This window comes from Castor canadensis, chromosome 8 (assembly GCF_047511655.1).
Source record: "Castor canadensis chromosome 8, mCasCan1.hap1v2, whole genome shotgun sequence".
NCBI classification, from domain to species: Eukaryota; Metazoa; Chordata; class Mammalia; order Rodentia; family Castoridae; genus Castor; species Castor canadensis.
The window spans coordinates 147,967,263-147,994,537 of NC_133393.1; the positions used below are offsets into that span (position 1 = coordinate 147,967,263).

General features: G+C 57.3%; 1 protein-coding gene across 3 annotated transcripts; it reads left to right on the top strand.

Annotated features, from left to right (window-relative positions):
• On the top strand, positions 1–26,857 carry Cyth4 (cytohesin 4). Of its 3 annotated transcripts, none has more exons than XM_020182330.2 (13): positions 1–179; positions 7,209–7,291; positions 8,994–9,058; positions 10,166–10,232; positions 11,604–11,722; positions 12,714–12,794; positions 13,960–14,072; positions 15,598–15,746; positions 21,665–21,776; positions 23,273–23,349; positions 23,658–23,729; positions 24,050–24,313; positions 25,400–26,857. In XM_020182330.2, exons 1-12 carry the CDS (start codon positions 161–163, stop codon positions 24,290–24,292), a joined length of 1,200 nt encoding a protein of 399 aa, XP_020037919.1. In that variant the 5' UTR covers positions 1–160; the 3' UTR covers positions 24,293–24,313; positions 25,400–26,857. The 3 variants fall into 3 exon arrangements, with proteins under 3 accessions (XP_020037919.1, XP_020037920.1, XP_020037922.1); XM_020182331.2 differs by having other exon boundaries at positions 24,053–24,313; XM_020182333.2 differs by having other exon boundaries at positions 5–179; positions 24,159–24,313.
• The last annotated feature ends 418 nt before the right edge of the window (positions 26,858–27,275 follow it).

Consider the following 27,275-nt stretch of genomic DNA (forward strand, 5'->3'; position numbering starts at 1 on the left):
AGCCTGCGCACAGACCAGGGCTCACTTCCTCCCACGCGGCCTGGGCGGGGAATGCAGGAAGGGGTTGTGACCAGCAAGGTGACACATCCTTGCCTGGCCAGCCAAATAGCAACTGATCGGGGGACAAGGAGCCAGGGCCACCTCTCCCAAGGGCTGCAGAATGGACCTGTGCCACCCAGGTAAGCGCCTGGCGCCAAGAGGCCTCTCTGCAGAATGGGGGAGCCATGGCTGGCCTGCTGGGCCACAGATGTGAAAGTGGCTGTAACAGCTGAGATGCAACAGGCAGCAGCCTGTGGCAGCGCTATGGCGTGGGGTTCCAGGGGCTGAGCTTACCGCAGGGAGCACAGCAGGAGCCACCCCGCCCGGGGGCTTGGCACTAGTGGGCCACAGAGGTAAGGAGAGCACAATGTCCTGTGTCAGCTTGTGACATGCAGGGTGGAGGGCAGGAGAGCAGGACAACGATGAAACAAGAGGGTGAGCAGGAAGCCCTGGAGCAGATGCCATTTGAGCAGAGCCCTGAAGAGGGGCAGAATAACCCTTGGGAGTTTACGGGGAAAGGACATTCCAGGCAGAAGGAACAGCCAGGACAAAGGCTCGGAGGCAGGACTGGGGAAAGTCACTTGCTATAATAAAGATGACAATGGTGAAGATGGCGACGTTGGTGACTGTGATTCCTGTCTGGGTGGGGCAAGGACTCTGAAGCCCCTTTTGGTGCTTGGAGCCTGGGGCAGCCTTTGGCGATCTGAGGACCCTGCTTAGAGCTGGGGAAGGGTGGCCATGGGCCACAGATGACCTGACTGTAACCCTCCCCAGTAATGAGGGTGATGAGTCCGGGGACAGAGGAGAGCCAGGCATGAAGTTGGTGAAGCAAGAGAACAGGGCGGGTCATGTTTCTGGGGTGCAGAAAAAAAGGCTGGAAAGGAGGCCAAGTCTCTGTGCCCCAAGTCTTAGAATGATCACCTGGGATCAGGCTGGGAAGCTCAGCCTGCTCTGCTCACTGAGCTTCCCCTGGAAGTGATACCTGGGGTCTGGGGGGACACAGAGAACACTGGTCCCTTTCAACAGCTGCCCAGATGGGACAAAGGAGACCCAAAGGAAACTCTTAGAGGCAGAGGTGGCGGTGTCTCCTGCCTCCCTGGCCAGAGCTCTCTCCCTGGCCACCACCCCTCCCATGTCTCCCCCAGATTGTCAGCGACTCCATCCTACAGGGGCTCAGGGGCCATTGAGAAGGCAAGAGGAAATCTGGCCAGAGGCAGGTCGGCTGCAAGTCACTCAGCAGTTGTGCAGTGACACCGAGAGACAGCCCACACCCTGTCTGCTCAGCAGGGTTACTGTGGGATCTTGACATAGAGTACAGCACAGTCACTCGTGGTGCAGATAAGAAAACCAAGGCTTTAGAGGGCTGACTTGAGGGCTGGCTGGTCAGGTCACATGGCCAGTAAGTGGCCCAGCAAGGAGAAGAGCCTGAGAGCCCAGCTGGGCTCCTGTGTTGCAGAGGACAGGGGGCCCTGGGGGGGTAGACTGACCACAGGTCTCTGCTTTGCTTCTGGCCAGCCCTAGGGAGGAAATGGATGGAGGTGTCAAGCAGACAGTCTGTTGGGAGATGTGAGGTCTCATTGACTGGCTTGTCTTTTTGTTCATGCATGCATGCATTGGGTGAGCACTCCTGCAGGGTGTGCTGTGCAAAGCTGGGAACCCAGCCAAAGGCCTGCACCTTGAGCTGCTGGTCCAGGGCAAGGCGTGGGTGGAGAGAGAGAGACACGCTCTGCATTACTCTGACCCTGACCTGCAAATGGACACAGACAAAGGAGCATGTAGGGAGAAGATTCTTTCCCCAGGCAGAGGGCACCTGGTGGGGCTTCCTGGTGGAAGAAGGGGAGAGAGGGATATCATTCTGTTACCCAGACTAGATCTTAAGAGGACCTCTCAAAAAATAAATAAATAAATAAATAAATAAATAAGACCTCTCCATGGCCAGGTGACTTCCCCTCTGAGCTCAGAGTCCTTGCCTGTAAGTGGGCGTCATTGCCTCCTCCTGGCCTAACGTGGCGACTTAGGGACTGAAAAGGACCCGGAGCCAGCCAGTGTATTCGGAACCAGCTCTGCACCAGCCTGCTGGTGTCAGTGACAGGTCTCTTCCTGCTGTCGGCCTCAGTTTCCCCACCTCTATTACAGATAGGATGGTGGCAAAGGCTTCCTAGGCTGCCTCCCACCTCCTGCTGCAGGCCTGTAACACAAGCAGCAGGTCAGGCCCCACTTCCCAGGCCTGGGAAGGTGAGAGTCAGGCAACAAAGCCTAGCCTGACCAAAGACAGGGCAGCAGCTGGTGTAGAGAAGAGGAAGGGCCATGGCTAAAAATAGGGGTGACTGGGCCCACAAGAGGAAGACGCCTTGCTGCTACCCTGAAGAGCCAAGGGCTCTTCAGCAGAGGTGGGAGCAGCCCACTGGTCCCCGCTGCCCCATGCCCCTCTCCCCAGAGCCTCCTCCCTCAGCATCCCATGGTGTCCCCTGCCACCGGGAAAGGGGAAGCAGGGCCAGCTGTCCTGGAAGCAGAGCTGTGGGCACTAAAAATACAAAAGGGAAATGCAAAGGGGAAGTGGCAAGGAGCCAGGGAGGCGGCCAGCGGGCACCAGGCCTGGGGCACAGAGCTGGTCTGAAGGTGCCACAGCCCAGCACACATGGGTCTGGGAGATATGAGGACCACAGGGCAGGAGAAGCGAGCAGCTCCACGGTGGAAGTGGTGATTTTTATGTTATTGTCATCATCACCAAAAATGCATCTCCCACCAGGGTGTGGTGGTCACGCCTGTAATCCCAGCTGCTCTGAAGGTAGAAGCAGCAGGATGGTTCTAGACCAGCTGGTCAAAAGTAGCAAGACCCTCTCTCAAAAGCAAAAATTAAAAAAAAAACAAAAGGGCTGGGGGCGTGGCTCAAGTGACAGAACCCTTGTGTCTAATGGCCAAGGCCCTGGGTTCCATCCCCTCCACCCCAAAATCTCCCAGAAGCCACCCCAGTGGCTGAAACTGCCCCCTCACCATGGTTCTGCAGGGGACACTCTAGGCCATGTCCTCCTTGCCCTGACCTTGGGGTCCTCAACCCTGATATGGGGAGGGACCCCTACTTCTTAGCAAACGGCCCAATAAGGGGTCAGAGGGTCCTTGTGCCTCACTGGCCCCATGTCGGGTACAACAGGCCAGGGGCCGTCAGAGCCATCCAGTGTGCTACCCACTGGGGACAGGACCAGGACAGAGGGGACAGTGTGCCAGAGAGCTCACAATTGTGTACACTTGCCAAGTGTGGAAAGGCTACCACCCCTCTCTTCCCCTCTAGGGAAGCCCGTCACTATTGTTTGTTTCGTCCACACCTGTGCCTCAGTTTCCCCACATCTGCAATGTTGGCTTGTGGGGGCAGGGAGGTGTGGCCGAAGGCACAGCCAGCACTCCAGGTCAGGTTTAGAGTCGGATGGCTTTTTGACAATTCGCATGGAGACTCCCAGCTTCACAAGGTCAAAGTCAGGGCTGTGATGTCGGAGCCCTGGGTGGGCAGGGTGTGAACCCTAGCTTGGCCACCTTCCAGCTGTGTTGGCTTAGGCGAGTGAGATTAGGAAAGCCTTCTTCCAGAGCCGTGGGGATCCCGTGAGACAGAGGAGCTGGGAACACACAGAGCACACAGTAGGTGCTCAGCCAGCGGCCTTTGCTTGGCCAGCAGGGTGTGTGTTCACTAACCATGCCCACCCCAGAAACACAGTGGGGAGTGGGAAGGAGGCAGGGAGGGGACGGTGCCCAGGTGGGTGCAGGAGGGCACCTGAGGAGAGTTGGGAGGGGGAGTAAAAGCTGCCAGGCTGAGAGGCGAAGGAAGGGCAACCTGGTCACAGGGAACAGTACGTGCAAAGGCCACATGCAAGAAACAGATGTGGCTGTCCCCCCAGGGTCAGCCAGAAGAGCTGGTTTTTCCATGGAGGGGACTGTCCCCTTTACCCCCCACCCCAGGACAGAGGAGCTCCAGGTCCCAACCTCTAGCACTGCCTCCCCTGCCAGATCCTCTTCATGTGTCAACATGGATGGCCCCACACCTTCTGCCCCAGCATCTAAGAACCCACCTGTCCTGGGCCAGAGCCCCGGGTGTCAGCACACAGGCTCAGATCCCAGCAGGCCCACCTCCTGGCTGTGTGACCTGGGGCTGTCAGTTAGCCTTTCTGAACCACTGCATCTTAAATTGAGCTATGAAGACTGAATGACCGGGTTTCCACGCAGCTGCTGTGTGGGGTCCGTGCACACGAGCTTGAAGTTCAACAAGACACTGGCTTTGTCCCCTGACTCCCAGCCCTGGGAACAGGACCTCTAACCTACAGGGACACAAAGAATCTCCCAGTGGGTCACCAGGAGGACTGGCATGTTCTATGCCAGCCCTCACCCTGGGTTTCAGGCCACATAGTCAGTAGAGATAGAGCAGAACACTCACTAATTAGGGGACACATCCAAGCGGGGGACCCCTCAGCCGCACAGTCGCTCCTTCAGGCCAGCTTCTTCTGGTGGTGACATGTGACACGACCAGTGGGACCCACACAGACCCCACACCACCTTCTCTTGGTGTAGTGTGGTGTTAGGTGGTGTGCTGGGTAGGCTCTTAGGTCATGACACTGGTTGAGGCTGTGGGCAGAGCGGACAGACACACGTCCAAACACGGGGGTCTGGGGTGTGGCTCAGTGTCAGAGTGCTTGCCTAGCTCACTCGATGACCTAGGATCCATCCCACACCACAAAATAACAAATAAAAGCGGAATGGTTGACCGGCCTTTGCAGATGGAAGGGTTCAATGTCAGCCCTAGGCCACCAAGTTGCCAACTGGTCTTTTACCGAAGCCATGGGCTCAAGGTCAATCTCAGCAGCTGGGAGGTTGGCCAGTCAGTGGTGGCTATGGGCCACCACAGACTCTGTCCAGGCCATGCAGCTGCTTTCTTTATGGTACCGTTTGCCAACACTGGGGCAGCCAAAGGGTTTGGCGGGGTCCAGCAGCCGGTCTTTCTGTGTTTGGTGTGGCTCCTGGGTGGGCACTTGGTGACACCCTGCGCCTGCTCCCACCAGGCCGTGTGCCTGCTTCTTCCCGACCTTTGTGCCTCCAGGTTCCCATCTCCTTCCTTCTGGCCTCTGCCCTAGGAGGCCGGCCAATCTGCTCCTCACACAGCTTCTTCTCCCACTGGAAGTGATGATCTAGTGCTAGGCCCAGAGCGCTGTCCCCCCACACTGTGCCCCAGGACCCCGTGAGCCGGCCTGTAGCTCACCCAAGCTGTGTTGTGCCCAAGTACATTCGTCTTCAGCGGAAGGTCCAAATGGACCTGCCTGCGTGGGCATGGTGAGAGCCCAGGGACAGGTCCTGGTGTGTGGGTGACATGAGGTCTGGGCCACCATCTTGCAGCCTCTGGTGCTCTCTGGCTCTGTCCATGCCTGCTCCCAGGCACGCTGCTGATACAGGCGGCCTTTGGGCAGGGAAGGTTGTCTGCATGGCCACTTGCTGTGCATGGGCAGGGTCCTGTGTCTGGCAGGACCTGTGCCACCCAGGACCCGTTGGCTGTTGTGTGAGATTCTGCTGCAGGAGAGGTGGCCTGGCCCCAGAACCCTAGGGTTTGCCCTGCAGTTCTTCTGCTGAGGTCCGCCATGAACTACACACGGGGCCTTTTGTGTCCCTGCTAGCTGTAACACCCTCTGTCACTTGGCACGGCTCAGGTAGGCCATTGCCCCACGGCCATGTGCTCTGCAAAGCCTCACTCAAAGTCACAGCCTGAGCGTCGCTCTGGGTAGATGTGTCCCAGGGCTCCAGCAGGCCTGCGGTGTGCTTCCCACTCCATGGGAGGAGACGCAGTAGGGAAAGGTGTGTCCGTTACATTGGAGGGGGTGTAGATGGAGACCACCTCAGAGCTTCACTGGTGCAGCAAGTCCCCTGCCTTGTGGGGTTCCTCTCCCCCCAGAGCACCTGTGTCACACCAGAGCCTCCAATGCACTTGCTGCCTCCCACTCACTGGTCAACTCACCTGCTGCCACCAATTGGTGGATGTCACCAAAGGTGAGGTACCTTTAGACTCTGTTCTGATGGCAGGCAGGAGAGTCACTGTGACCCTGGGAGAGCATGTAGGGACACAATACACCGTCCGTGTGGGGCACCTGCTTCTGCCTTCCTTCCACACTGCAGCAGGATACCGTACTAGTTATGTGCAGCGTCAGCCTGGACTGAAACATTCTCAAAACATAATGCTCCGTCGTTGGAAAGTCCAAATGGCTAGGTGGTCAAGGGGGGATGTGACAGCTCTTGTCCACACCGTGCCCTGGGGACCCAGGCTTTTGGGGTGCCCCACTGTTCCCACACATGGCTTCCATCTCAAAGCCCAAGGTGATGACTTGGTCAACCAGAATGGACAGAGCCCTCAGTTCGTTCATTCAGGTTGATAATGTCTGTCCTGTGAGACCTGTAAGAAATGTGCCCAGGTACTTCCTAAAGCTAGGACTCAGTCAGGGGACTGAGATGGGCAGGCAGGAGCGGGCATCCCAGAGAGCAGGAGATGCCTGGGCAAAGTGGGGCTGTCAGACTGAGGTCAGACATCTCGGGGCAGTGAGGAGCCTGGGAGCTGGACTGGAAGGCTCTTGGGCTGGGAAGTCTGGGGACACTGAGCAATCGTAGGCAGGATGAAGACTTGTCCCTCTAAGTAACGGGGAGACCAGGAGCTTTTGATCAGAGAGTGCTGTGGGGAGATCGGGACCATGATGACCTGGGTTGAGATCCATCGTACCACCTGGCACAGAACACCAGAGCCCACATGAATTCATTTCCCAATGAAGATGAGAGGGCACACCGTTAGGAATCAGCCCAAACCACAGTCCCAGCCTGTAGAACACTGGCCAGTTCACCTCTCTCCTCTGAGTCTCAGTGTCTGTGGACAGGGACTATAAAACATCCCTCCAAATCCAGTCATCCCATGTTACAAAGTAAGGCTGTCAGGACCACCCTGCTAAAGACCCATTTCCAGATTCCCTTGCATCGAGGTGTGACCATGTGAGCACATTCCGGTCAATAAGCGGTGGAAAAAACACAAAGCAGGGACAGGGTAGTCAGGGAGGGCCTCTCAGAGGAGGTGGCACCCAGCCAAGGCCCGAGTGGAAGGTTTCCAGAGGAGTGAGGCCCTGGGGACATGGAGCAAGGCGTGTGTCTTCTCTCTCTAGACCCAGCCGAGCTGAGCAGCAGGGAGGCAGAGGAGCTGCAGCGGATCAAATGGCACCGGAAGCAGCTGATGGAGGACATCCAGGTGTGTGCACTCATGTTCACACTCACAGGTGCACCCACGCCCACAGTGCTCAGCACACCTTCACCTCCTGCTCACGCTGTCAGACAGCCCAGCCCAGCCTTGGACTCCAGGAGGAGGGGAACAGTGGGGGCCGGGATTTCCAGGGTCTGCTCAGGCTTCAGAGAAGGCCAGGAGCAGGCAGGGAGGGAGTGACTGTGTGAAGCACCTGCTGTGTGCCCACCTCCACCCCTTCATCACCCATGTCATCATGCAGCAGGTGACACCAGCAGTGTGGCCTCCATCAGGCCTCCCCTTTCTCCCAGATGCAGACCATTTGGTCAGGAAAACACCCAATGTGTGCCCGGCACTTGCCAGTTCACCAGATTCTTACCTGTTGGCTCACCTAACTCCCAGTGACCTGAGTCAGGCATTGGTGTCCTTGCTCAGTCCTGCCCCAGGCCCTTTGCATGTCCGTCTGCCTGGGGCTCTCTCCAGCTCTCCTCCTTCTCATTATTTCATTCTCAGCTCAAAATCTCCATCTCCTCCTCCAGACCATCCTGACACCTATACCACACACACACACACGCACACACGCACACGCTCACACACACACTTAAGATCGCACACCAACCATTCACTCAGCTAGCGTGTGCCAGCAGCTTTCTGTACCGTTGCTCTGATCATCCCCTGCGCTGTTATTTCATTTGCCTCGTGACCCCATGGGCTGTAGCTCCATGAAAGTGGAACCTGGGCCTGTCCTGTCCACGACTGCAGCCCAGCCCCAAGGTCACAGCACAGAGGCACTCGATTAGCACTGAGTGAATCCCCATTACATCTGTGGGAAGCCACTCAGTCAAGATCGCTTGAGCAAGGAGCTGCCTGGGCTCTACACTGGGCTCCCAGGCCCCATGCTGGCCTCGAATCCCAAGACAAGGCCCGGAGTACCCATCACCAGCACCCTATAGATGGTGGGAGAGGGTGGGCACTTGCCAGGCGCTGCTGCCCTGTGAGGGGTGCTGGGCCAACTGCCCCTCCCCCACCAGCTCAAGAGAGGTGATTGGGGGTGGGCTAGGGTCTCCTCTGCCCCTGGCTCCTCCTCCAGGGGCAGGATGAGGCAGGCATGAGTGGGTGTCTATCGTAGGTATGCGTTGGGGAGGCTCAGACCTGAAGCGGGAGCCAGCGGGGCACAGGGTGTCATCACTCCACACCTCAGTGTCTTCTTCCGGTTCCACTGAGTCGCAAAGTCCTCAGAAAATGCCTGGGCTGCCTTGGGCCTGTTGTGCCTGGTGTGTGGCAGGCACTCACCCGAGGGGCGAGGGACAGAGAAAGCTGCGGGAAGCCAGGAGGAGGTGGGGCTGATCACAGGGCAGGAATGGAGGAAGTGGTAGGGAGCCGGGAGCCACAGAGGGTATCTGAGCAGGGCACTTGGTGCCATGCAGTGCTTGGGGAGTGACCAGCAGGTGGAGGGCTTGTTCATGGCCTTGGAGAGTCCTGGGGAGACAGGAAGGCTAGAAACAGGGTCAGTGAGCAGGGGGCTCCCATCCCTAAGGTGAGTCGGTGGGGCGCAGATGGAGCAGCGGGTTTGGAGAGGGGCTTTGCAACTGTGACACATCTAGGGAGGGGATTGGGTGGGGAGAAGGCCAGGGGAAGGGGCTGGGCCACCCACGGTGGAGTGGGAGCTGTGGACACCAGGCCCGACTCTCCTGTGCACCCCCTTCCACAGAAGCTGAAGGACGAGATTGCGGATGTGTTTGCCCAGATCGACTGCTTCGAGACCGCAGAGGAGAGGTGAGGTGCACAGCGCACCACGAGGGGTCCTGGCCCACGGAGAGGAGGTGGCAGCCAGGACACAGGCACAGCGCTGCCCTCCACCCCCTCCCTGGCCTGTCCGGCCTGCGTCCCACTGACTCTGTCCTGAGAGACAGGCCATCCTGCCACCTCCTTCACCCAGTCTCTCCCCTCTCCCCACTGCCCAGCCGTAGCCAGGAGCAGCCTGGGACTGACAGGGGAGAAGGGCTCGGGGCCCAAGACAAGAGTGAGGGAACCAAGGGCCTATGGGACCAGGAGCCTGGCCTGTGGCAGGCCAGGGGCCAGTCCACCACATCCCTTCTTCCCTTCCATGGAAAGACTCCTCCTGGCTCTGTGACCTGGAGCAGGTCCCTTCCCTCTCTGGGCCTCAGTCTCCCCATTGTGCAAGGAGAAAGTCAGTTCCTACAAAGTTCCCTGAGCCCCCAGGGAACTGATGCCTCGCCCTATTCCTGCCTCCCTAGAGTTCCACCTTTCCTGCACCCTCCCCACCCTGCGCACACACACACACACACACACGCACACACGCACATTCACACACACGCAGGCAGCACACGTGTGCGTGCACACATGCAGGCACACACACACGCTCAGGCACACACCCTGGGTTCCAGATTCCCTCTTCCGGCTGCAGCAGTAATGATCTTACAAACCTGAGGCACACCTACCATCTCTGACTCCAGCATGTCGACCTCCCCCCTCCACGCAGGGCCAGTAGCAGGCAGTACTCTCACTTCCCTTTTACAGATGAGGAAACTGAGGCCCAGGAGACAAAGGGACTTGCCCAAAGTGGTGCAGCCCCCAAAGGGTGGGACTGAGACTGGCACCCAAGCTCCAGGACCTGTGTGCAGCGCCCCTCTGAGCTGCCCGCCAGCATCTCTGGGCTCCCAAGAGCCACTCCATGCTCGGCAGGGTCCATAGGACGTCAGAGCCTACACTTCTCTCACCCTCCCAGGTGGCCCTGACACAGCACCTGGGGACCCACCTGGAGGCTCCAAGGGAATGTTGGCTCCCCTAGAAGGGCCCTGGGGGCTGGAGCGGGACCACAGGGTCCGGGGGCAGCCTGCGCTGACATACCTGTGTCCACAGCCGGATGGCCCAGAAGGAGAAGGAGCTGTGTCTCGGGCGGAAGACGTTCAACATGGACCCCATGAAGGTGCTCTGGGGCCGGGGGGAGGCAGGGAGGTGTGTGCTGGGCAGCTCAGAGCTCTCCATCCCCTCAGGCGACACCATAACTGGCTTGCTAGAGCAGTCCCCAGGGCCTCAGAGCAAGTACAGCCCCACTCCTCCCCTGCCTGGTGGCTCCCTGATCCCTCTCCTGCAGGGGCAGAGACAGGTCAGACCAAGGTGAGGTCAGGACAGCCAACCCAGAGCGCCCAGCTGGAGTCCCTGCAAATTCACCACCTAGCTGAGGCGCTTTCCCCAACCCTGCCAGTCACAAGCATTCATCTGTCACAGCAAAGACCCGCACACACCCACTCATGCACGCTCACACCTGCACACACAGGCACCCGTGCACACACACCCACACACATTCACGCCCATAACATACTCACGGCCCCCCACACCCATGTATTCTCACACATGCATGCTCGCGTGCACACGGAAACACACATGCGTGCGCTCACACCCATGCACGCTCACACGTGCAGCTCCCGTGCGCACTTGCATAAACACAGGAACATCGCACGCATGCCTGCACTCTCACACACACAATACAACTCGCACGTGCACACTCGTGTGCGTGCACACTCACACACATGCACACTTGCTCATGGCCCTGCTTACGCGTCCCTAGTCCCCTGGGCCCATCTCCCAGAGCACCCCTCAGCCTGCTGCCTGTTCCCAGCCACCTCTGCCCTGAAGCAGAAAGGACACCCAGGAACCCTGGGGGACACCACCGAGCAGTCTGCAGCCCCCTCACTTCAGGAGCACAGCTCTGGGCGTCTGGGTGACAGGGAGAGAGGTTCCTGCCACTCAAGGTGGCAGTGGGCATGGTCCACCAGCTCCCACGCCCCCCCCACAAAAGGACAGGAAAGGTCACCACCGTGGAAGCTATCACCTTCCCACTGTGGGACTTGGGCAATCGCCTCCCCCCCTTTGATTTAGCTGTCTTTTTTTAAACTTTCATATCATACACATAGATTGCTTGCTTGTGTGACGAAATGAAACACTATTTGAAATAATATGAGTTTTAAGGGAACAAAAGGAACGGCTGAATCACTGCCTCTTAGAATTATGAACGCGTACAATCACTGGAGCATATAATCAAAGAAATGCAGGCTGAAGGGGACGGGGAGCACCTGGTGTGAACCTGGTTCACGGCTTGGAACGTCGACTCTCTTTGCACGCCTCCGGTGACAGGGAGCTCGCCACCTCCCAAAGGCTGCTTCTGTTAAGGAGGGAACGACTTCCCAGAACAGGCTGTGCCCACGCCAGGGCTCTGGCCACCGGACCTCCTCCCTCTCTCCTCCTCCGGGGCCCGAGGCTGTGCGGGGGCTGCTCAAGGGCCATGTGTCACCTCCAGGGCATCCAGTATCTCACTGAGCACAAGCTGCTGACCTCCAACGTCCAGGACATCGCCCGGTTCCTGTACAAGGGCGAGGGCCTCAACAAGACAGCCATTGGCACCTACCTGGGGGAGAGGTAAGGGTGCCGGGCCTTGGGGCAGGAAGTGAGGGTGTGCGGGTGCGGGCAGGCCAGCGAGCGAGGGAAGGAGGCCACAAAGCCAGCCCACCCAGGGCCTGGCGGTGTCTGCTCACGCCCCAGCCTCTGCTGCCCCTTTCATTCATTCAACAATGTGCCGTTAGTGTCTAGCTTGTCCAGGTGCCGCGTTCCAAGTCCTGGGTTTATAAGACAGACAGAATCCAGCCCTCAGAGAGACTCATTCTGTGAGGACAGACAGATCCCAATATATGTGAAATGTATATGAAAATGACAAGCTTTGTGGAGAGGAAAGAAGTCAGGGAAGGGGATCTGAGAGCAGAGGACCTAGGCAGGGGGGCTGTGGTTCTAGCTAGCGTGGACAGAAAGGCTGTCATGGAGGGGTGACAGAAACTTTAGGGAAATGAGGAAGGTAGTGCTCACATCTGGGGGAAGAGCTTTCCAGACACTGAGAGCACAAGTGCAAAGGTCCTGGGGCAGAAACAGGCTCAAGAAACAGGAGTTGAAGGAGCAAGAGAAGCAAGGAAGTAGGGAAGAGGTGGGGCTTCATGGAAAGATGGTCTGAGAACACCCTCTGGATAGTGGGTGGGCATGGACCGTAGGAGACACGGGTAGAGATAGGCCAAGAAGCCAACCTCCCCAAGGACACATTCTCCTTGCTAAGTGAGCTGGAACAGGGATGCAGGGTGGCTGTTCCTGCCACAAGAGCTGGGAGCTCTGCTTCTCCTTGAGGTTCCCACAAGGAAACTGGCTAGGGACTGTCAAGGATGTAACCTGACCCAAGCCAGAGCTTCCCCAGGGAGACCCTTGATGCTGAGCAGAGGATGAGGCAGGCCACAGGGTGCAGGCCCATAGGGTACGGTATGGGACAGGGCCCGGGAACAGGGATGTCCCCCAACTGCCTGACCTCAGCCCCTCCGAAAGGTGGGAACCAGCACTTCCTAAGTGTGTCCACCCCCTTCTCCCTGCCCAGGGACCCCGTCAACTTGCAGGTCCTGCAGGCCTTCGTGGACTGCCACGAGTTCGCCAACCTCAACCTCGTCCAGGCTCTCAGGTGAGCCAGAGCCAAGGTCAGTGAGGCCAGCGCACACAGCCTCACCATGCTGATGTTCCAACGGAACTCACTCGAGTCGCTTTCTGGGTCAGCGCTGCTTTGTTAATTTGAGTAACACAGCTCGGTGTGCGGTGCCCTTTGTCCGGCTGTTTTCTGATTAGGATGCTATCTGTGCTTTCACAGCGAGGGGTGGGGTACCAGGGAATGTAGATTAGGTACGCAAACTCTAAAGCCAGGTTGCCCACTTCAGACACCAGTCTGTCACTCACTCCCTGTGACCGGGGGCAAGTCACAAATGAAAAACTTCTCCGTGCCTCAGTTCCCTCTCTTTAACATGGGGAGGGCGTGATAAGGACTAAATGCAAAGGTGTTTAGAAGTAGGCTTGCTGCTGCGGGCCAGTGCTAAGTCCTGGTAAGACTTATGGCTGCTTAGCAAGTCTTGCTGCTAAGGTAAGGCCTGGAAAATCAGCTCCCAAGAAGAGATTGTTGATATGGGCTTTGAAGGGTGAATAGGAGTTTGCAAGGTTGGGGACTTCCCTCCACCTCCATGCTCTTTAGAGGAGTGGAGTAGGATGCTGGGGAGGCTCCCGTAGTCACTCATTCAATGGTTTTTACAGTGCAGTTTCTGGTGCCCATGCCCGTGTGAGCCCAGCAGGGAACACGAGAGGGGCAGGCACAGCCATCATGCTCAGAAAGCTTATTGCTAGCTTCCAGAAGGTTCCAAGAAAAGGAGGAAACTAGCCCAGGGTGCAACAGCCAGGTCCCAGGGCACAGAAGCCAGACCTGGAGTCACAAATCCTGTGGTCAGGGCAGCCTGGGGCACAGTCCGTGCTGAGGCTCAGATGGGCCCATCGGGGTGCAGGCTCAGGCTCCAGATCCAATGGAAAAGGCGTTTCCTGGACATCCTGTGCTTGGTACCTGCACGTCCACCCTGTCCCATCTGTGGGCTTCGATGGCAGTCACGGTTTTTCCTGTGCACAGGGAAAGAGGCAGCGCTGCTGTCGGGTCCCACTGAGAACCCTCGTCTACTCTATCCCCATCTGCCCAGTCCCCACCTGCCCTGTCCCCACCTGCCCAGTCCCCATCTGCCCAGTCCCCATCTGCCCTGTCCCCACCTGCCCAGTCCCCACCTGCCCAGTCCCCACCTGCCCTGTCCCCACCCCAGGCAGTTCCTGTGGAGCTTCCGGCTGCCCGGTGAGGCTCAGAAGATCGATCGTATGATGGAGACGTTCGCCGCTCGCTACTGCCTCTGCAACCCTGGCGTCTTCCGCTCCACAGGTGCTGACTGGGGAGGCACACATTCAGACTGCCACACACGCGTCTGCTCTGCAAGGCACCACGGCCACCGCACCCCTCATGCTTCCCTAAGTTCCCAACCTGGGGACCCAGACCCTCCACAAACCCGCGCTGAGCACCCACTCCATGTCACACCTCGGCTTGGTGTTCTTCTGGCAGAGCTGCCTTGGGACGTAGACTTAGGGGAGGTGGCAGGGAATGACAGTGCTTGATGTTAAAACAGCAGAGCCCTATCTGAGTGCAGGGCTAGGTGAGTCCGCATGTCCAGGATGGTTTCCCAGATGTGGTAAGGTCTGAATGAGGTTTTGAAGGATGAATAAGAGTTCTTCAGGAGCTTATGGGAAGAAAGGGCCTTTTTTGGCAGGAGTTTCAGTTTAAACAAAGACTCAAAAGCATGAAATAGCCTGGGCAGGGTATTGGGGACAAAGGAGATCAAAAGGTTCATCCTCCATATCCTCTCCCAAAGTAACCAAAGTCCACACGGAAGACCCCCAGGGGATAGGGTGAGAGGGAGGCCCCACAACCACTTCCTGTGGCCTCTTTGGCTCTGGAGTTATCACAGTACCAATTCCGACTATGGAGCAGTCCCTGCAGGCTCCCTGCACGAATCTTTGCATCAGGTCTCCAAGGCCGGTGGAGAGAGCAAAGAATCCAGACTCAGAGAGAAGAGGTGGCTTATCGATGGCGCGCCACCTTGGGGCTGTGTCCGTGGACAAATCCTGTCCAACACTTGCCCTGGTCAGTAGCCACATATCAATTGACACCCGTCATTTAATGACAAGTAACCATTCCAAGGGTGGGGACTGCAGCAGCTCCAGGTGCTCAATAAGTATCGCCAGGCAGAGAGGAAGGCATTTTCCAAGCGCCAGATTGGAGCCTGTCCAATTAAGTCTTAATTTTGTGACCTTTAGCATAACTTAGCGTCCCTGTGCCTCAGTTTCCACATCCATAAAACGGGGTGGCAGCAGCACCTGCCTCCTCAAGAGAAAAATCATCGACGTTCTAGAACATGGAGCTCCTTCCAAGAGGGCACTCTGAAAGTCACAGGAGGGGAGGTGAAGGTCAAGGGGGGCGGCACTTCCTGAGGACAAGGGGGACTGGACTTCCCTGGCTCTGGATCTGGGGGTCTCAATATCCCCCAAAAGACCCAGAGCAGCAGTCTCACCCCCCAAGCCTCCCTCCCCACACAGGGAAGTCTGCAAAATGGAGCAGGCGTGCCACGTCTGAGTGGTGACAATAAGTGAGCTCCCAGGAGGCAGAGAACAGTGTGGGCAGGGGCTGGGAGGCTGGAACAGAGCTGAAAGGCAAGGAGGACTTAAAAGGGTAGAGAGGGAAGGCGGGCAGCCCAGCAGGGGCTCAGTAGGCAGACATGCAGGGCTGGGGACTGACAAGTACAACAGAAGTTTTGGGCGTGGGGAGGCAGGAGGCCATGAGGGCGGGAGGGAGGCTGGGCCTCAAATGCTGGGCTGAGCAGGGTCAGGCCTGTGACCACTGCCCCATCCTGCAGACACCTGCTACGTGCTCTCCTTCTCCGTCATCATGCTTAACACCAGCCTGCACAACCCCAACGTCCGAGACAAGACGCCCTTCGAGCGCTTCGTGTCCATGAACCGGGGCATCAATGACGGAAGTGACCTGCCAGAGGAGCAGCTTCGGGTGAGGCCCGGGGACCCCTGAAACAGGCCACTCACAGAGGGGACACTGCTGAGCACAGGGGACACTGCTGGGATGGACCACCCAGGCTGGCAACTATCTTGAGCTGGACCACCATAAATGCAGTGGGTCATCTAGAGTGGCCCCATCTGGATGCCTCGAGATAGACCACTAGGAGGCCCCCAGGTGTGACCTCTCAGGGACTCTGAGCAGCCTGTCATCTACACCTTCCATAAAGGGGGCCTCAGGCTGGGGAGTGGCTCAATGATAGAGCACCCACCCAGCAAGTGCAAGGTTCTAGATTCTGTCATTAACACTAAGGAAAAAACCAGACTCGGTGGCTCAAGCCTGAATCCTAGCTACTCAGGAGGTAAGAGATTGGGAGGATCAAAGTTCAAGGCCTGCCAGGGTAAAAAGTTTTCAAGACCCCCCCATCTCAACCCACGGCTGGACACGGTGGTGCATGCCTGTCATCCCAGCTACTTGGGGAAACACAAATAGAAAGATTTCAGTCCCAGATATAAAGCAAGACCTTATCTCAAAAATAACCGCAGCAAAAAGGGCTGACAGAGTGGCTCAAGTTGTAGAGCGCCTGCCTAGCAAGCATGAAGCCCTGAGTTCAACCCCCAGTATCACCAAAAAAAAAAAAAAAAAAAATGGGACTGGGGTTGGAGAGGAGCATCTCCCACAGCTCGCATCTGTTTCTCAGAGTCCTGGATTCGCAGAGGGTCAGGGCTGAACACTCGGGGGCCCAAACCTCTCCCTCCCTTCGAGGGAGGAAGCAGAGGTCCACGAGCCCACACTAGCTCCCAAGCCTCCTGTCCCCTCATCTAATATTTCTACCTCCCACCACACTCATGAGGACCTGGGGACCACACAGGTCCTGCCCTGACCAGGTTCAGATGTGGTAGGAACGTGATCTGATTACAACCTAATTACTGATGGCACACTGGCTGGAGCAGGGGGCATAGCTATGGGACACAAAGGTTCTGCTTTTGTCCTCCTGGGGGAGGGGGAGGTGCTATCCTGGAAGCCTCCCCAGAGGAGGTGACTTCTGAACTGGGCCTTGATGGTTGGAAGGGAGTATTTTCAGAGGAGAAACCAGGAAAGAACACTCCATAAGAAGGTAGCAGCAGAATGCAAGCCTGGCCTAGCTGGGGAGGGGCAGGTGGCCAGCGGGGCTGGTGAGAGATGGGCCCACGTGGGCAGGGGCTGGTGGCAGGCTGAGCTAGAGCATCCAGGGTTTTGAACGCCCCTCAGGAGCAACATGGAGCCAGTGGAAGTTTGTAGACTTTGGGGGCGGGGACGGAGAGATGCTGGGCCTGGCTTAGCAAGGTGAACCCACAGTTCACTTCAAGGACTGCAAACACCCCAGAACTCAAGGGCACTTCACCCCCGTCCAGGATCTGAGCCAGCAGAGAGGGGAGCAGGAACATGACACCCTCCCAGCTAAGCACACTGAAGACCCCCTGCCTCGGAAGTCTGGAATGAGTCTGGGCCCCTCAAGGATAAGCGCTACCCCCCAACCCACAGCCACCTGGTCCCCAGAGGAGACCCTTTGTCATGGAGGGGCCACTATACAGCAGGAGGGTTTCAGAGCAGCCTAGAGTGCTGGTCAAGCACACATCCCTCACTTGCTTGCTGGGCGACCTTGGGGAAAGACTCACTGAGGTCCAAGCCCCTGTTCCCTGGGCCAGGAGAGGCGGGACGACACAGCTCGTCACAGAGCTGCTGTGAGTAGTACTTGTTTTCAACGTGAAGGGCAGAGACTGCCAGCTACATAATCCAGGCTCTAAATGGTGCTTGTGTCGCCATGAAACTGATTAATAATGAAATGAACAGCCCTTAGTGATGGCCTAAGCTGTCCCCGGTGCTGGAGGATGGAGAACTTGCCTGCTCGGGGCAGGAAGCTGGGCACACCTTGGCTGGCAGGGGCTGTTAATGCCTCCCCAGCAAAGGCGCCATCACTGCCTCCTGCCCCCGCCAGCCTCTGCTCCTTCAGTGTCCCCTCCCTGCTCACTTTTCTAAGTCAAGCCTTTTGTTAACAACAATGCCTGCATATTACAGAGCCTGGAACTTTCTCCTTGCAGGCTTTCTGAGCCTATTATCTCAATTTAGCTTCTGTTCCACCCAGGGGGCCTGTGAGGGCTGATGGTCCTTTCTATCCCAGAGAGGCAGGGTGAGCATCAGAGCCAGGTGCTGCCTCGGTTTCTGGTGGAGGCCTGACCTCTCCGAGTCCCAGCTCACAGGATTAGTGCAGAAATAAAAGTGAGGCCTTTAGCAAGGTGCCTGGAGTAGTTGGAATAACTAATTAATCTCGAAGCTTCTCTGGGAGCCATCAAAGAGCCCACAGGCCTGGTCCTGCCATCCGAGACTTTCCTAGGGAGCTAGGTAGATTTGGGGTCTTCTTACCTCACTGTCCTCATTTTTGTCATTTGTTCAGCAAGAGCTCGGCATTAAGCACCTTTGGTTAGTCAAACTCGGCCACTTAGCACAGCAGGTTCTCCACGAAGTGACTCCACCCTGGGCCTTGTCAAAAAGGATGTGTCATGCTGTTAAGTAGCCCAACGTGAAAAATTAAATTTGCACAGACGTGTGACCTAAAGAGAGGTCACCCAAGGGCACATAGAGCCCAGGAGGGTCGCAGGTGAGAAAGGCTTTGAGAGGCTAGTGGTGGCAGTGGGAGGCAGGTGAACTGAGCTGGTCTTGCAGAGTGGCCTAGAGGCTCAGGACACAAGGGCAGAGTCTGGGTGCCCAGGGGTGGGAACTTAATCCCAGCTCTGCCCTTGGTGTGTGACCTTGGGAGCCAGCCTCAGGCTCCTCATCTGCACAGTGGGTTGGCAACTCAGATGCATGATATTTTCCTGAGAAGCAAGGGGGCCGGCCCTGGGCAGGTGTCTGGGAAGTGCTGGCAGAGAATCTGCACACCCCGAGAAAGAGGTTGGAGGAAGAAGGACAGCCAAGGGACATGGAACTCCAACCTCTGGTAGTACAGGTGGAGAAACTGAGGCCCAGCAGGAGGAGAGTCTCCCAGTTCTGTGTGTCTTCTATTGGAGGCAGCCCCGAATTCTCAGGGCCTGCCCAGGCGACTGTCAGGGCAGGCCGTGTCCGAGACACAGTTCTCAGCATCCCATGTTCTCACTGAGTCATTGGTTCCCAGGGCACAGCCACAGACATTGGGACCAGGAGAGGTGACAGCCAGAGGCCTCATGCTCTGTGGGGAGTCCCAACTCAAACCCATATCTGACTCCAGAAGGATCCCAGAGCCCTCGCTTTAGCACGATTTGGGAACAGGGGTTTTGGCCATGCTTCCCAGCTGCCAGTTACTTCCTGGCTAGGAGAATCTCAACTCATGTCACGCAAAAGATCAGGGGCTCAATTTGCGTTCAGATGGTCAGCTTTAGGCTCGGCTAGATCCAGGTGCTCAGGGACACCTGTGCTCCCTCTGGTGGCTCCACCTCTCAGCAGCTCTCTCCTTAGCTCTCTCCTTCATGTTAGCTTTCCTCTCAAACAGGCTCTACCCAAGTCGTGGCAGAGGTGGTCCAGGCAGCACCAGGCTTCATGTGGACTCAAAGCCATCTTTCAGAACTATTTAAACTCTAGTACCTGAATTAAGGCTTATTGACTGGCTTGGGTCACATGAACCAGTCACTGTGGCCTGTTGGAGGAATGTTCTGGGGAGCCAGACGAGAGTCATTCTCCCCCTCCTGGAGCCTGGTGTGTGTGCAGGGGAGAGAGGTGTGACCCCCCTGGACAGAAAAGAGACTGGAGATGATTCTCCCTGGACGTAGGTTGTGGCAGACGCAGCTAAGCTGCTGAGAGGGGCCACTGTATTCCTGCACACAGACATGTAACCAGGAGTTCCAGGCCACAGGCCCAGCTCCAGGGGTCCCACAGGTCAGGTCTGGCCAGTCACCCCAACACACCAAGTAAAGAGACGCGTGGTGGTGAAGGGCAGAGAAAAGGAGGTTCACACAGCCCGCGCAGCCGTGGGAAGAGGCGAAGTAAACACTCCGCCGTCCTCTGTGCAGACGTGACCGTTAGGTTTGAACAGAGGGAGAACTGGGGAGGGTGTACATAATTAGGCAGTCCCAGGCACAGGGTGGCCTGGTCACTCGTTCTCTCAGTTCTGGTTCTTGGGAGTTTCAGAGAACTTGTTCTCGCTGTCATCATTTGAGTAGGGCAATCTGGTCCCCACAAGATGACTGCCCCTGCTCCAGGGTGCAGCCTCAGTGTCATAGGTCACTGTCCTCACTCGGGGGGGGGGGGTCTGTCCTGCGAGACTCTGCTGATCCTTTCCTCGGAGGTAGTTTCAGTCCCTTGTCCTAAAGATGTTATTGATCAGTCCTGTCCTTCCCGGAACCCAAGGTGACCGCAGGAGAGAGACTCAGAGCACAGGAGACAGATGCAGAATGAAGGCAGGGGCGCCAGGCTTTTCTCCTGCTTTCAGTTACTTTGTGGGTCTAGGCGAGGAACCGGTTTGTTTCCAGAAACAGTTTCTAAGACCTGTATTTCTGCATAACCACCCACCCACCCACCCAGAGAGGATGGCTACCTGGTTGGTGACAGTGGATGCAGGGTGTTTACAGATACAGGAAATGTGGGTGAGTGAGCTATTTTCTCTGGGGTGGGTGAGTGTACAAGCTGATATGGTGACCACAAAAGCTTCCGGGTCCCCCTATGGGGTTTGTGGAGGCTGAGGCCCTTTCTGCACCCATGCAACCTCCTAGGCCCTCCCCAATATTGTGTCTGCTGCTAGCTCTGCCGTCAGGGCTTTTTTCCACCAGCCAGACCACTTGGGGATTCCAAAGGTGAGGCTGGGGATCAGGTAGGGACTCCCCCATAAGAGACTGGTCCCTGTTCCTCCTCTTCCCTGAACCATCCATCCCGGCTGACCTCAGAGAAGTATAATCTGGGCTGGAGGACACACCTGAGTCCCACCTTCATCACAAGAAGACCCCCTTCTGGCCAGACCTCTGGGCTCTGAGGCAGAAAGGACCTTCAACAAGCAAGATACATTTTAAAACTTGGGGAGAACCGAACTAGACTGGTGGAGTCATCCGATCAACAGCACACAGATGCAATGAAAGAAAGTGGCTTAATTACTTCCCGAGTCCTGTCTGGCTTTAATGAGCAGAAATAGAGATGGTCTAGAACATTTTTCCACACTTGGAAGGCCACGCAGGATACTCTGGGGCCCGATGGTTCATGGCACAGCACTCAAGGCTATGGGAAACCAGCATCCACTCCTTCCAGGGGCCACTCCAGTGACAAAGAGCTCCTCAACCTATGGCATTGCCCCTTGCATATGTCACCAGCTCTTGCTGCCAGAAGGTTCTCCATGGAGAGCTGAAATCTGCTCTTGGGACCCTCCATACCCCAATCCTCAAAATTGGAGCCCATCCAGACAGGGTTGCTAGGAGAAGGGCCGTGGAGAGCCACAGTCAGCATCCCACCTGGGGCCTCTCCCAAAGCAGCCAGTCCCCCCCTCCCCAGAGGCTCCTCTGTGTCCCCAACCCCAGAGTGTGTCTGGAAGTCTCTGAAGCTCACCTAAGCAGAAGAGGGCCTCCCTACCATGGATGCCACCCAAGTAGTACACCTCCCCTCAGGCTGCTGTACCCAGGGTGTGTGTTCATGCATGTGTGACACGTGTGTGTGTGTGCACGTGTGCCTTGGAGGAGCTAACCCCACTCGCTCTGCCCTACAGTTACACAGGGGGAGTCAGGACAAGGGTGTGGAGGAAGCCAGGCTAGGATGGAAGGGGAGCACCGATGGCCTGAGGGAACCACAGGGGCCAGTAAGAGCTAACAGGACAGGGGAGGGTTTGCCAACAGGAAGGTGACCTGCCCGAGCCACCCAGGTCAGATGGTCCAGGCCCGGACTCAGTGGACTCATCCTGGTCTTTCCTTCTTCTTGGACAGAACCTCTTCGACAGCATTAAGAGGGAGCCCTTCTCCATCCCTGAGGACGACGGCAGTGACCTCACCCACACCTTCTTCAACCCCGACCGTGAGGGCTGGCTGCTCAAGCTGGGTGAGAGGCTGACGTGCACACGCTTACATACATGCAAGCAATGGCTGACACACGTATACATGCTCAACACGGCCTCGAGGGTTGGATTGGCACAGCATAGCAGCCTGCCTACTCTCTTCATTCATCTGTCCATCTGTCTATCTAGTCAGCCATTCATCCATCTACCCACCTACCTATCTACCCATCTGCCCATCCTTTCATCTCTCCATCCACCCACCCCTCCATCTGCTCATCTTGAGAAGGAAGGGACTGTGGGGAAGTCTGAGCTTTAAGGGGACAGGAGGCAGGGGACCCGTAAGGATTTTGTCTCTCTCACTGGAGGGATGGGCTCTTAGTGGAGCACCGTTTGTTCAGGATGTACAAAGTGTGTACAAGATGCCTGTGTGCAACCTGGCCTTCTGGTGGTTTTTCTGAGGAAGCTAAGGCCGAGCGAGGTTAGATCACCTTCCTGAGGCTACATAGATAGCAAGTGGCATATTTAGGGGCCCAGAGGGCTGGGTGTCCTTGAAAGAGGGAGGGAGTGTGACAGGATGTGGCTAGGGGAGCTTCAGTGGGTATGACAGCGACAGGGTCTAGCAGGGAAGCAGCAGCAAGGCTGCCCTGCCTCCTCTACACACACTCCCAGGAGCCTCCCGCAGGGGGTCCCTTCCAAGCAGATGAGGATCAGGGGCCTGCACCTGGGCAGCCTCCAGCGCCTAGTGTGTGCCACACTCCAGATGCTCGTGGAGCCCTACACCTCTTCACGGCCACACTCCACTGTCCTCCTACTGACTACTCGGCCCCTGTCCTGTCTCCGCTGCCTGCTCTCAGCCCCAGGGAAGCTCTAAGTCACAAAGCCCACCCCAGGCAAGAGATAGGCCTCAGAGGCTCGCAGCCCTGTGTTTGAACCCTGCTCCTTCGCCGTGTGCTGGTGATTGGGTGTCTCAGCCTCAGTTTTTGCAGCTGTAAAATGGAGCCAATGATCCTTAAAAGCAGCTGGTGTGTAGCAGAGTGGTCCAGAGCTCAGGCTGTGGAATAGGACACTGGGGTGCAACCGCAGCTCTGCCACAGCACCACGGCAGATGACTTAGCTTCTCTGTGCCTCAGTTTCCTCATCTGTGAAATGAGGTTTACCCAGAATCCCGTCCTCCTAGGGGGATCAATACATAAGTATTTTTAAATCCTCTCGAACCAGGCCTGGCAGATAAAAGCTGCCAGGCTTAGGGCAGAGCTGGGCGGGGAGTAGGCTGAGGGTGAGTAGGGAGAGCAACAGCAGAGAAGAGCAAGGAATGGCGACCACTGTTCCCAAGGCCTGATCACAGAGAGCCAGAACGCAGATCAGACAGCTCAGGTCAGGGGCCACTAAGGCTTCTGGGTGTAGAGGGATGAATGGGGGGGGGGGCGGGACTGTGATGGGAGCTGGGGAATGAGCTCAAGGTGCTGCTCTTCCATCAGTGGGGGATCCCAGTGGCCTGGGAGGAGGAGGGCTGACCTGCTGCACTATGGACCTCTTGCAGGAGGCCGTGTAAAGACATGGAAACGACGCTGGTTCATCCTTACTGACAACTGCCTCTACTACTTTGAGTTCACCACGGTGAGCCAGGCCACCCCCACCCACCTCCCATGAAGCAGTCAACTAACAGAGCATTCAGTCCCCATTTTTCAGATGGGGAAAACTGAGGAGCAAAAGGAGGAGGGGCGGCTGGGCAAGGTGCAGGGTAGAGACTGGGCTTAAAGCTGCATCACTGAAGTCCTGACCTCAGCTCTTCCCCCACCTGGGCAGCCTTAGGAGATGTACCCACTCTTTTTGGGGGCTGGGGAACCCCCCAAGCTTACTCCTTGACCTCAGTTGGCCTCGAGGTTCCATTTCCTGACCCTGACCTTTCTTCCCCTTCCCCGTAGGACAAGGAGCCACGGGGAATCATACCACTGGAAAACCTCTCAGTACAGAAGGTGGAGGACCCCAAGAAGCCAGTGCGTGTCCAGGCGGGGCCCAGGGGAGGAGGGAGGGCGGGAAGGGAAGCAGGGAGGTGGGGATCTCTGCATGGTCCCTCTTGGAGCCAAGGATGGACAGGTCAGTGTCATCAAAAGGACGTGGCTAGGTCATCTCACAGAGCTGGGGATCTTGATTAAGTCCCTGCAATTTTCTGAGCCTCAGTTTCTCCATCTGTTACATGGGGATTTTAGGGAGGCTGGCACATAGTAAGTGCTCAGGGTCCCCTCCCATGGCACGGGAAGCAGACCTGTTGGGAGTAGGGGCATTGTGCCCTGGGTCGCCAGCTGTTTTGTCACAGCAGGGTGCTGGTCCTGCCCAAGTGTGTTGTCCCACTGAGGCCACTGGGAGTCAGCCCAGCCTGCTCCTCCCCCTGCCCTGCTCTCCTCTTTGCACCCCGCCCCTGCCAGTTCTGCCTGGAGCTCTACAACCCCGGCTGCCGGGGCCAGAAGATAAAGGCTTGCAAGACAGACGGGGATGGCAAGGTGGTGGAGGGCAAGCACGAGTCCTACCGGATCTCGGCCTCCAGTGCCACGGAGCGTGACCAGTGGATCGAGGCCATCCGGTAAGGGATAGCCCTCCCATGGGACGGCCCCTGGCACCTTCCCAACGTCCCTGCTTCGGTGGGGTCTCCTTTCTTGTCTGTAAGGGCCTAGCTCTGGGGTCTCCCTACTGCTTCTAGCATGCCAATCCCTTCTGTGGGCATGTCCTGCCAGGCTTGGAGGGGTTGGTGGAATGCCAAGCCAGCCACCTGGAAAGCGTGTGTCCAGCACCTGGCACTAGGCGAGGGCTCTGAGTGGGGCTCTCATTAGCATCACCGGCGCTGGTTGAGATGGAGGGAGGGACTTTCCAGGTAGAAGGACCTGAGTGGACAAAGACAAGAAGGCCGATCATGGGTGGCCTCCTGGATAGCATCCCAGAGTCCAGGTGAGGCTGGGCTGGAAGGACACAAGCAGCAGGAGCCATAGCGAGCAGCTTTGGTTTCTTCTGGAGCACTAGGGAGCCACAGACTTGCAAGTAGGAGAGGCATTGCCCAGGTGAAAAAAAACCAAAGATAGGGCCAGTTCTGAAGTGCCAAGATAGGCAATGGGAGGCGGGTGTTGTCACTAGAGTACAGGAGAGAGAGGCTCCTGTGGCCACTGACTGGGGAGAAAGGCAGGAAGGGGCACCTGGGTGGGGCAAGATGACAAATGCTCTGGGCCTGACTCAGCCAGCGGGGGGCATGGGTGAGGGCAAAACCTGGTGGCCACAAGATCAGAGTGCTCACTGCTGGCAGCGGCTGTGTCCCAGGGACATGCAAGATGTTTTCACTCAGGCCTCAGACCCACTCTTATCAGATGAGAAAACAGACAGGCCAGAGAGGACAGGGATTTGCCCAGGGCCACACAGCTGGGTGGGGGAGGACAGAGCTGAGCCCAGTAAACAGGTCTTCTGACCCTGTCCAGGCTCTCCTCCTCCACCTGGGTCTCCAATGGGAGCGGGGTCCATGGGACACTGGGTGAGGCTATCAGGACTTCATCCTTGTTGGGGTCCTGGGCCTTTTTCCTGCAGCAGGACAGGCTGGCACCTCTCTGGGAGCCCCACACCATCCCAGGAAGTCCCACGTTCAGTGGCCAGCACAACCCTAAAACCTCATTTGCTCTCACTCCAGAGCAAGCATCACCCGAGTCCCCTTCTATGACCTGCTCTCTGCTCGGAAGAAAAAGATTGCCAGCAAGCAATGAGCTTCTCAGGAGGTGACACTGGAGACCGGGTGTCCTGGGGCCCCCATGACCTCTGGAATCTGGAGACTCACCTCCCAGCCCATGTACCATTTCCTGGTCACAGACCTCCCCCCTCCCCATGCTGGAGCTGACTGTGGTGGGAGACAGAGCCCAGAAAGGAGGACAGGAGCCCCCGAGAGCACGAGTTCACAACAAGGGCCCTGGCACCAGCCACTGCCAGGCCCCCATCTTCAAATTGAGCTGGGCCCTCTCAGCAGGATCAGGGAGCTCAGACCCTCAGACAGGACCCTGGGAGGTGCCAGGAGCCCAGGGCCTAGAGCACTGCAGCCTTGTACCCTATCTCTGACCTGCTGTGTACTCTCTGGCCAAGGCACGCCCCATCTCCGGGTTTTGCAAAACTGCAGCATTTGAACTAGAAGTGTCTTGGCCCAGCCAGCTCTGTGGCCCAGCTTCCAGCTGGAGATGGGATGCTGGTTTACTGAGCCAGGCTGGTTGGGTTGAGGCTGCTGAGGGGAGCAGGCAGCCCCTATCCCCAATGATGTCAATTTGAGGAAAGGAGCAGGAAGGACCCACAAGGATATGACAGCATCCAGACAGCCAGGACTCAAGCAGGACTGTGAAGCCAAGAAGAGAGAGCTCTACAGCTGTGGTCAGCAGGAAGGCTGCCTAGAGGCAGCAGCCAGGACAACAAAGGGCTGGTGCATAAAGAGACAGACTCTCACCCATGGCTTCCCTGCTAGATTACCACCCATGGTGGTGAGGGGCCTTGCAATGGGTCCTGGCAACCCCAAGATCCTCTGCAGCCATATGGCAGAGTAGGGCTGACTTCCCAGTACCCAGTGGGCATCTCTGTCCCTGGGGAGGCCTGCCTGAAGGAGGATTCTGCGAATAGACTTCTCAGAAGAACATCTCTCACCCACACAGACCAGGGGAGCCCCTGAAGGGAAACTCCTGCCTGCTGCCAGCCTGAGTGGGCAAACCCCACTCAGCCCCAGGAGCAACTGGCAGGTTGCCAGGCAGCCATCCTCCTCCTTGGCCCCCCTCCCCAGTGTACACTTTCCACAGGGTCAGGATGGAGAACCCACAGTGGGAGGCGTGAGATCCTGTCTGGAGGTCTGCAAGCACCAGGGAGCCATGCCAGCTGCAGGAGAAGCCTTGGTGGACTCAGGACTTCCACAGATCACTCCAGCCTGAGAGTCGGGGGTCTGAAGTCCTCTCCTGCCTCTGGCACATGTGGGCTGTGTGGCCTTAGTCCACTCCTGTCCCTCTCTGATCCTCAGCTTCCTCCCCATAACTGAGGGTGGGACCATCGGTTTATTTGCTGGGTATGAGTGGTTGTTCTAATGCTCACTCAGAAGCAAGAATAAACCTCATGTTCCAACTCATGAGTGGGGCTGTGTCCTTCCGTGACCATGTCTGCTGTCCCTGGCCCCTCCCTGGCCCCCGACCTTCATCTTTTTCCCAGACAGGGAAAAGTGAGTCCTCCCGGATCCCCAGAGCCTCATCCTCTTGACAGAAGTCCCCAGGGCCTGGGCTTCCTACAGAGCTTCCTTGGGCCAGGGGCAGGGCTGGGCTGGTTCTGCCATGTCCAGGGAAAGGCCCGGGAATGTCCAGCAAACAGGAAGAGCTGCTGCTGTGGGATGCAGATAGCAATCTCCCTGTCTGTGCGAGGATGTGAGCACAGGCTGGTTCCCGTGATCACACAGGGCAGGGTTTGGTAAGCTTTCCTTATTTGGTAGCCTACAGACTCAGCACCTGTGCTGTGCCAGGCACTGTCCCACACTGTGGCAAAATGAGACAGAA

Bases quoted from the DNA above. Each gene is read 5' to 3' on its own strand.
- Cyth4 (XM_020182330.2), top strand. The intron at 10,233-11,603 runs GTGCTCTGGGGC...TGTCACCTCCAG, and splicing joins TCAACATGGACCCCATGAAG to GGCATCCAGTATCTCACTGA. The intron at 11,723-12,713 runs GTAAGGGTGCCG...CTCCCTGCCCAG, and splicing joins GGCACCTACCTGGGGGAGAG to GGACCCCGTCAACTTGCAGG.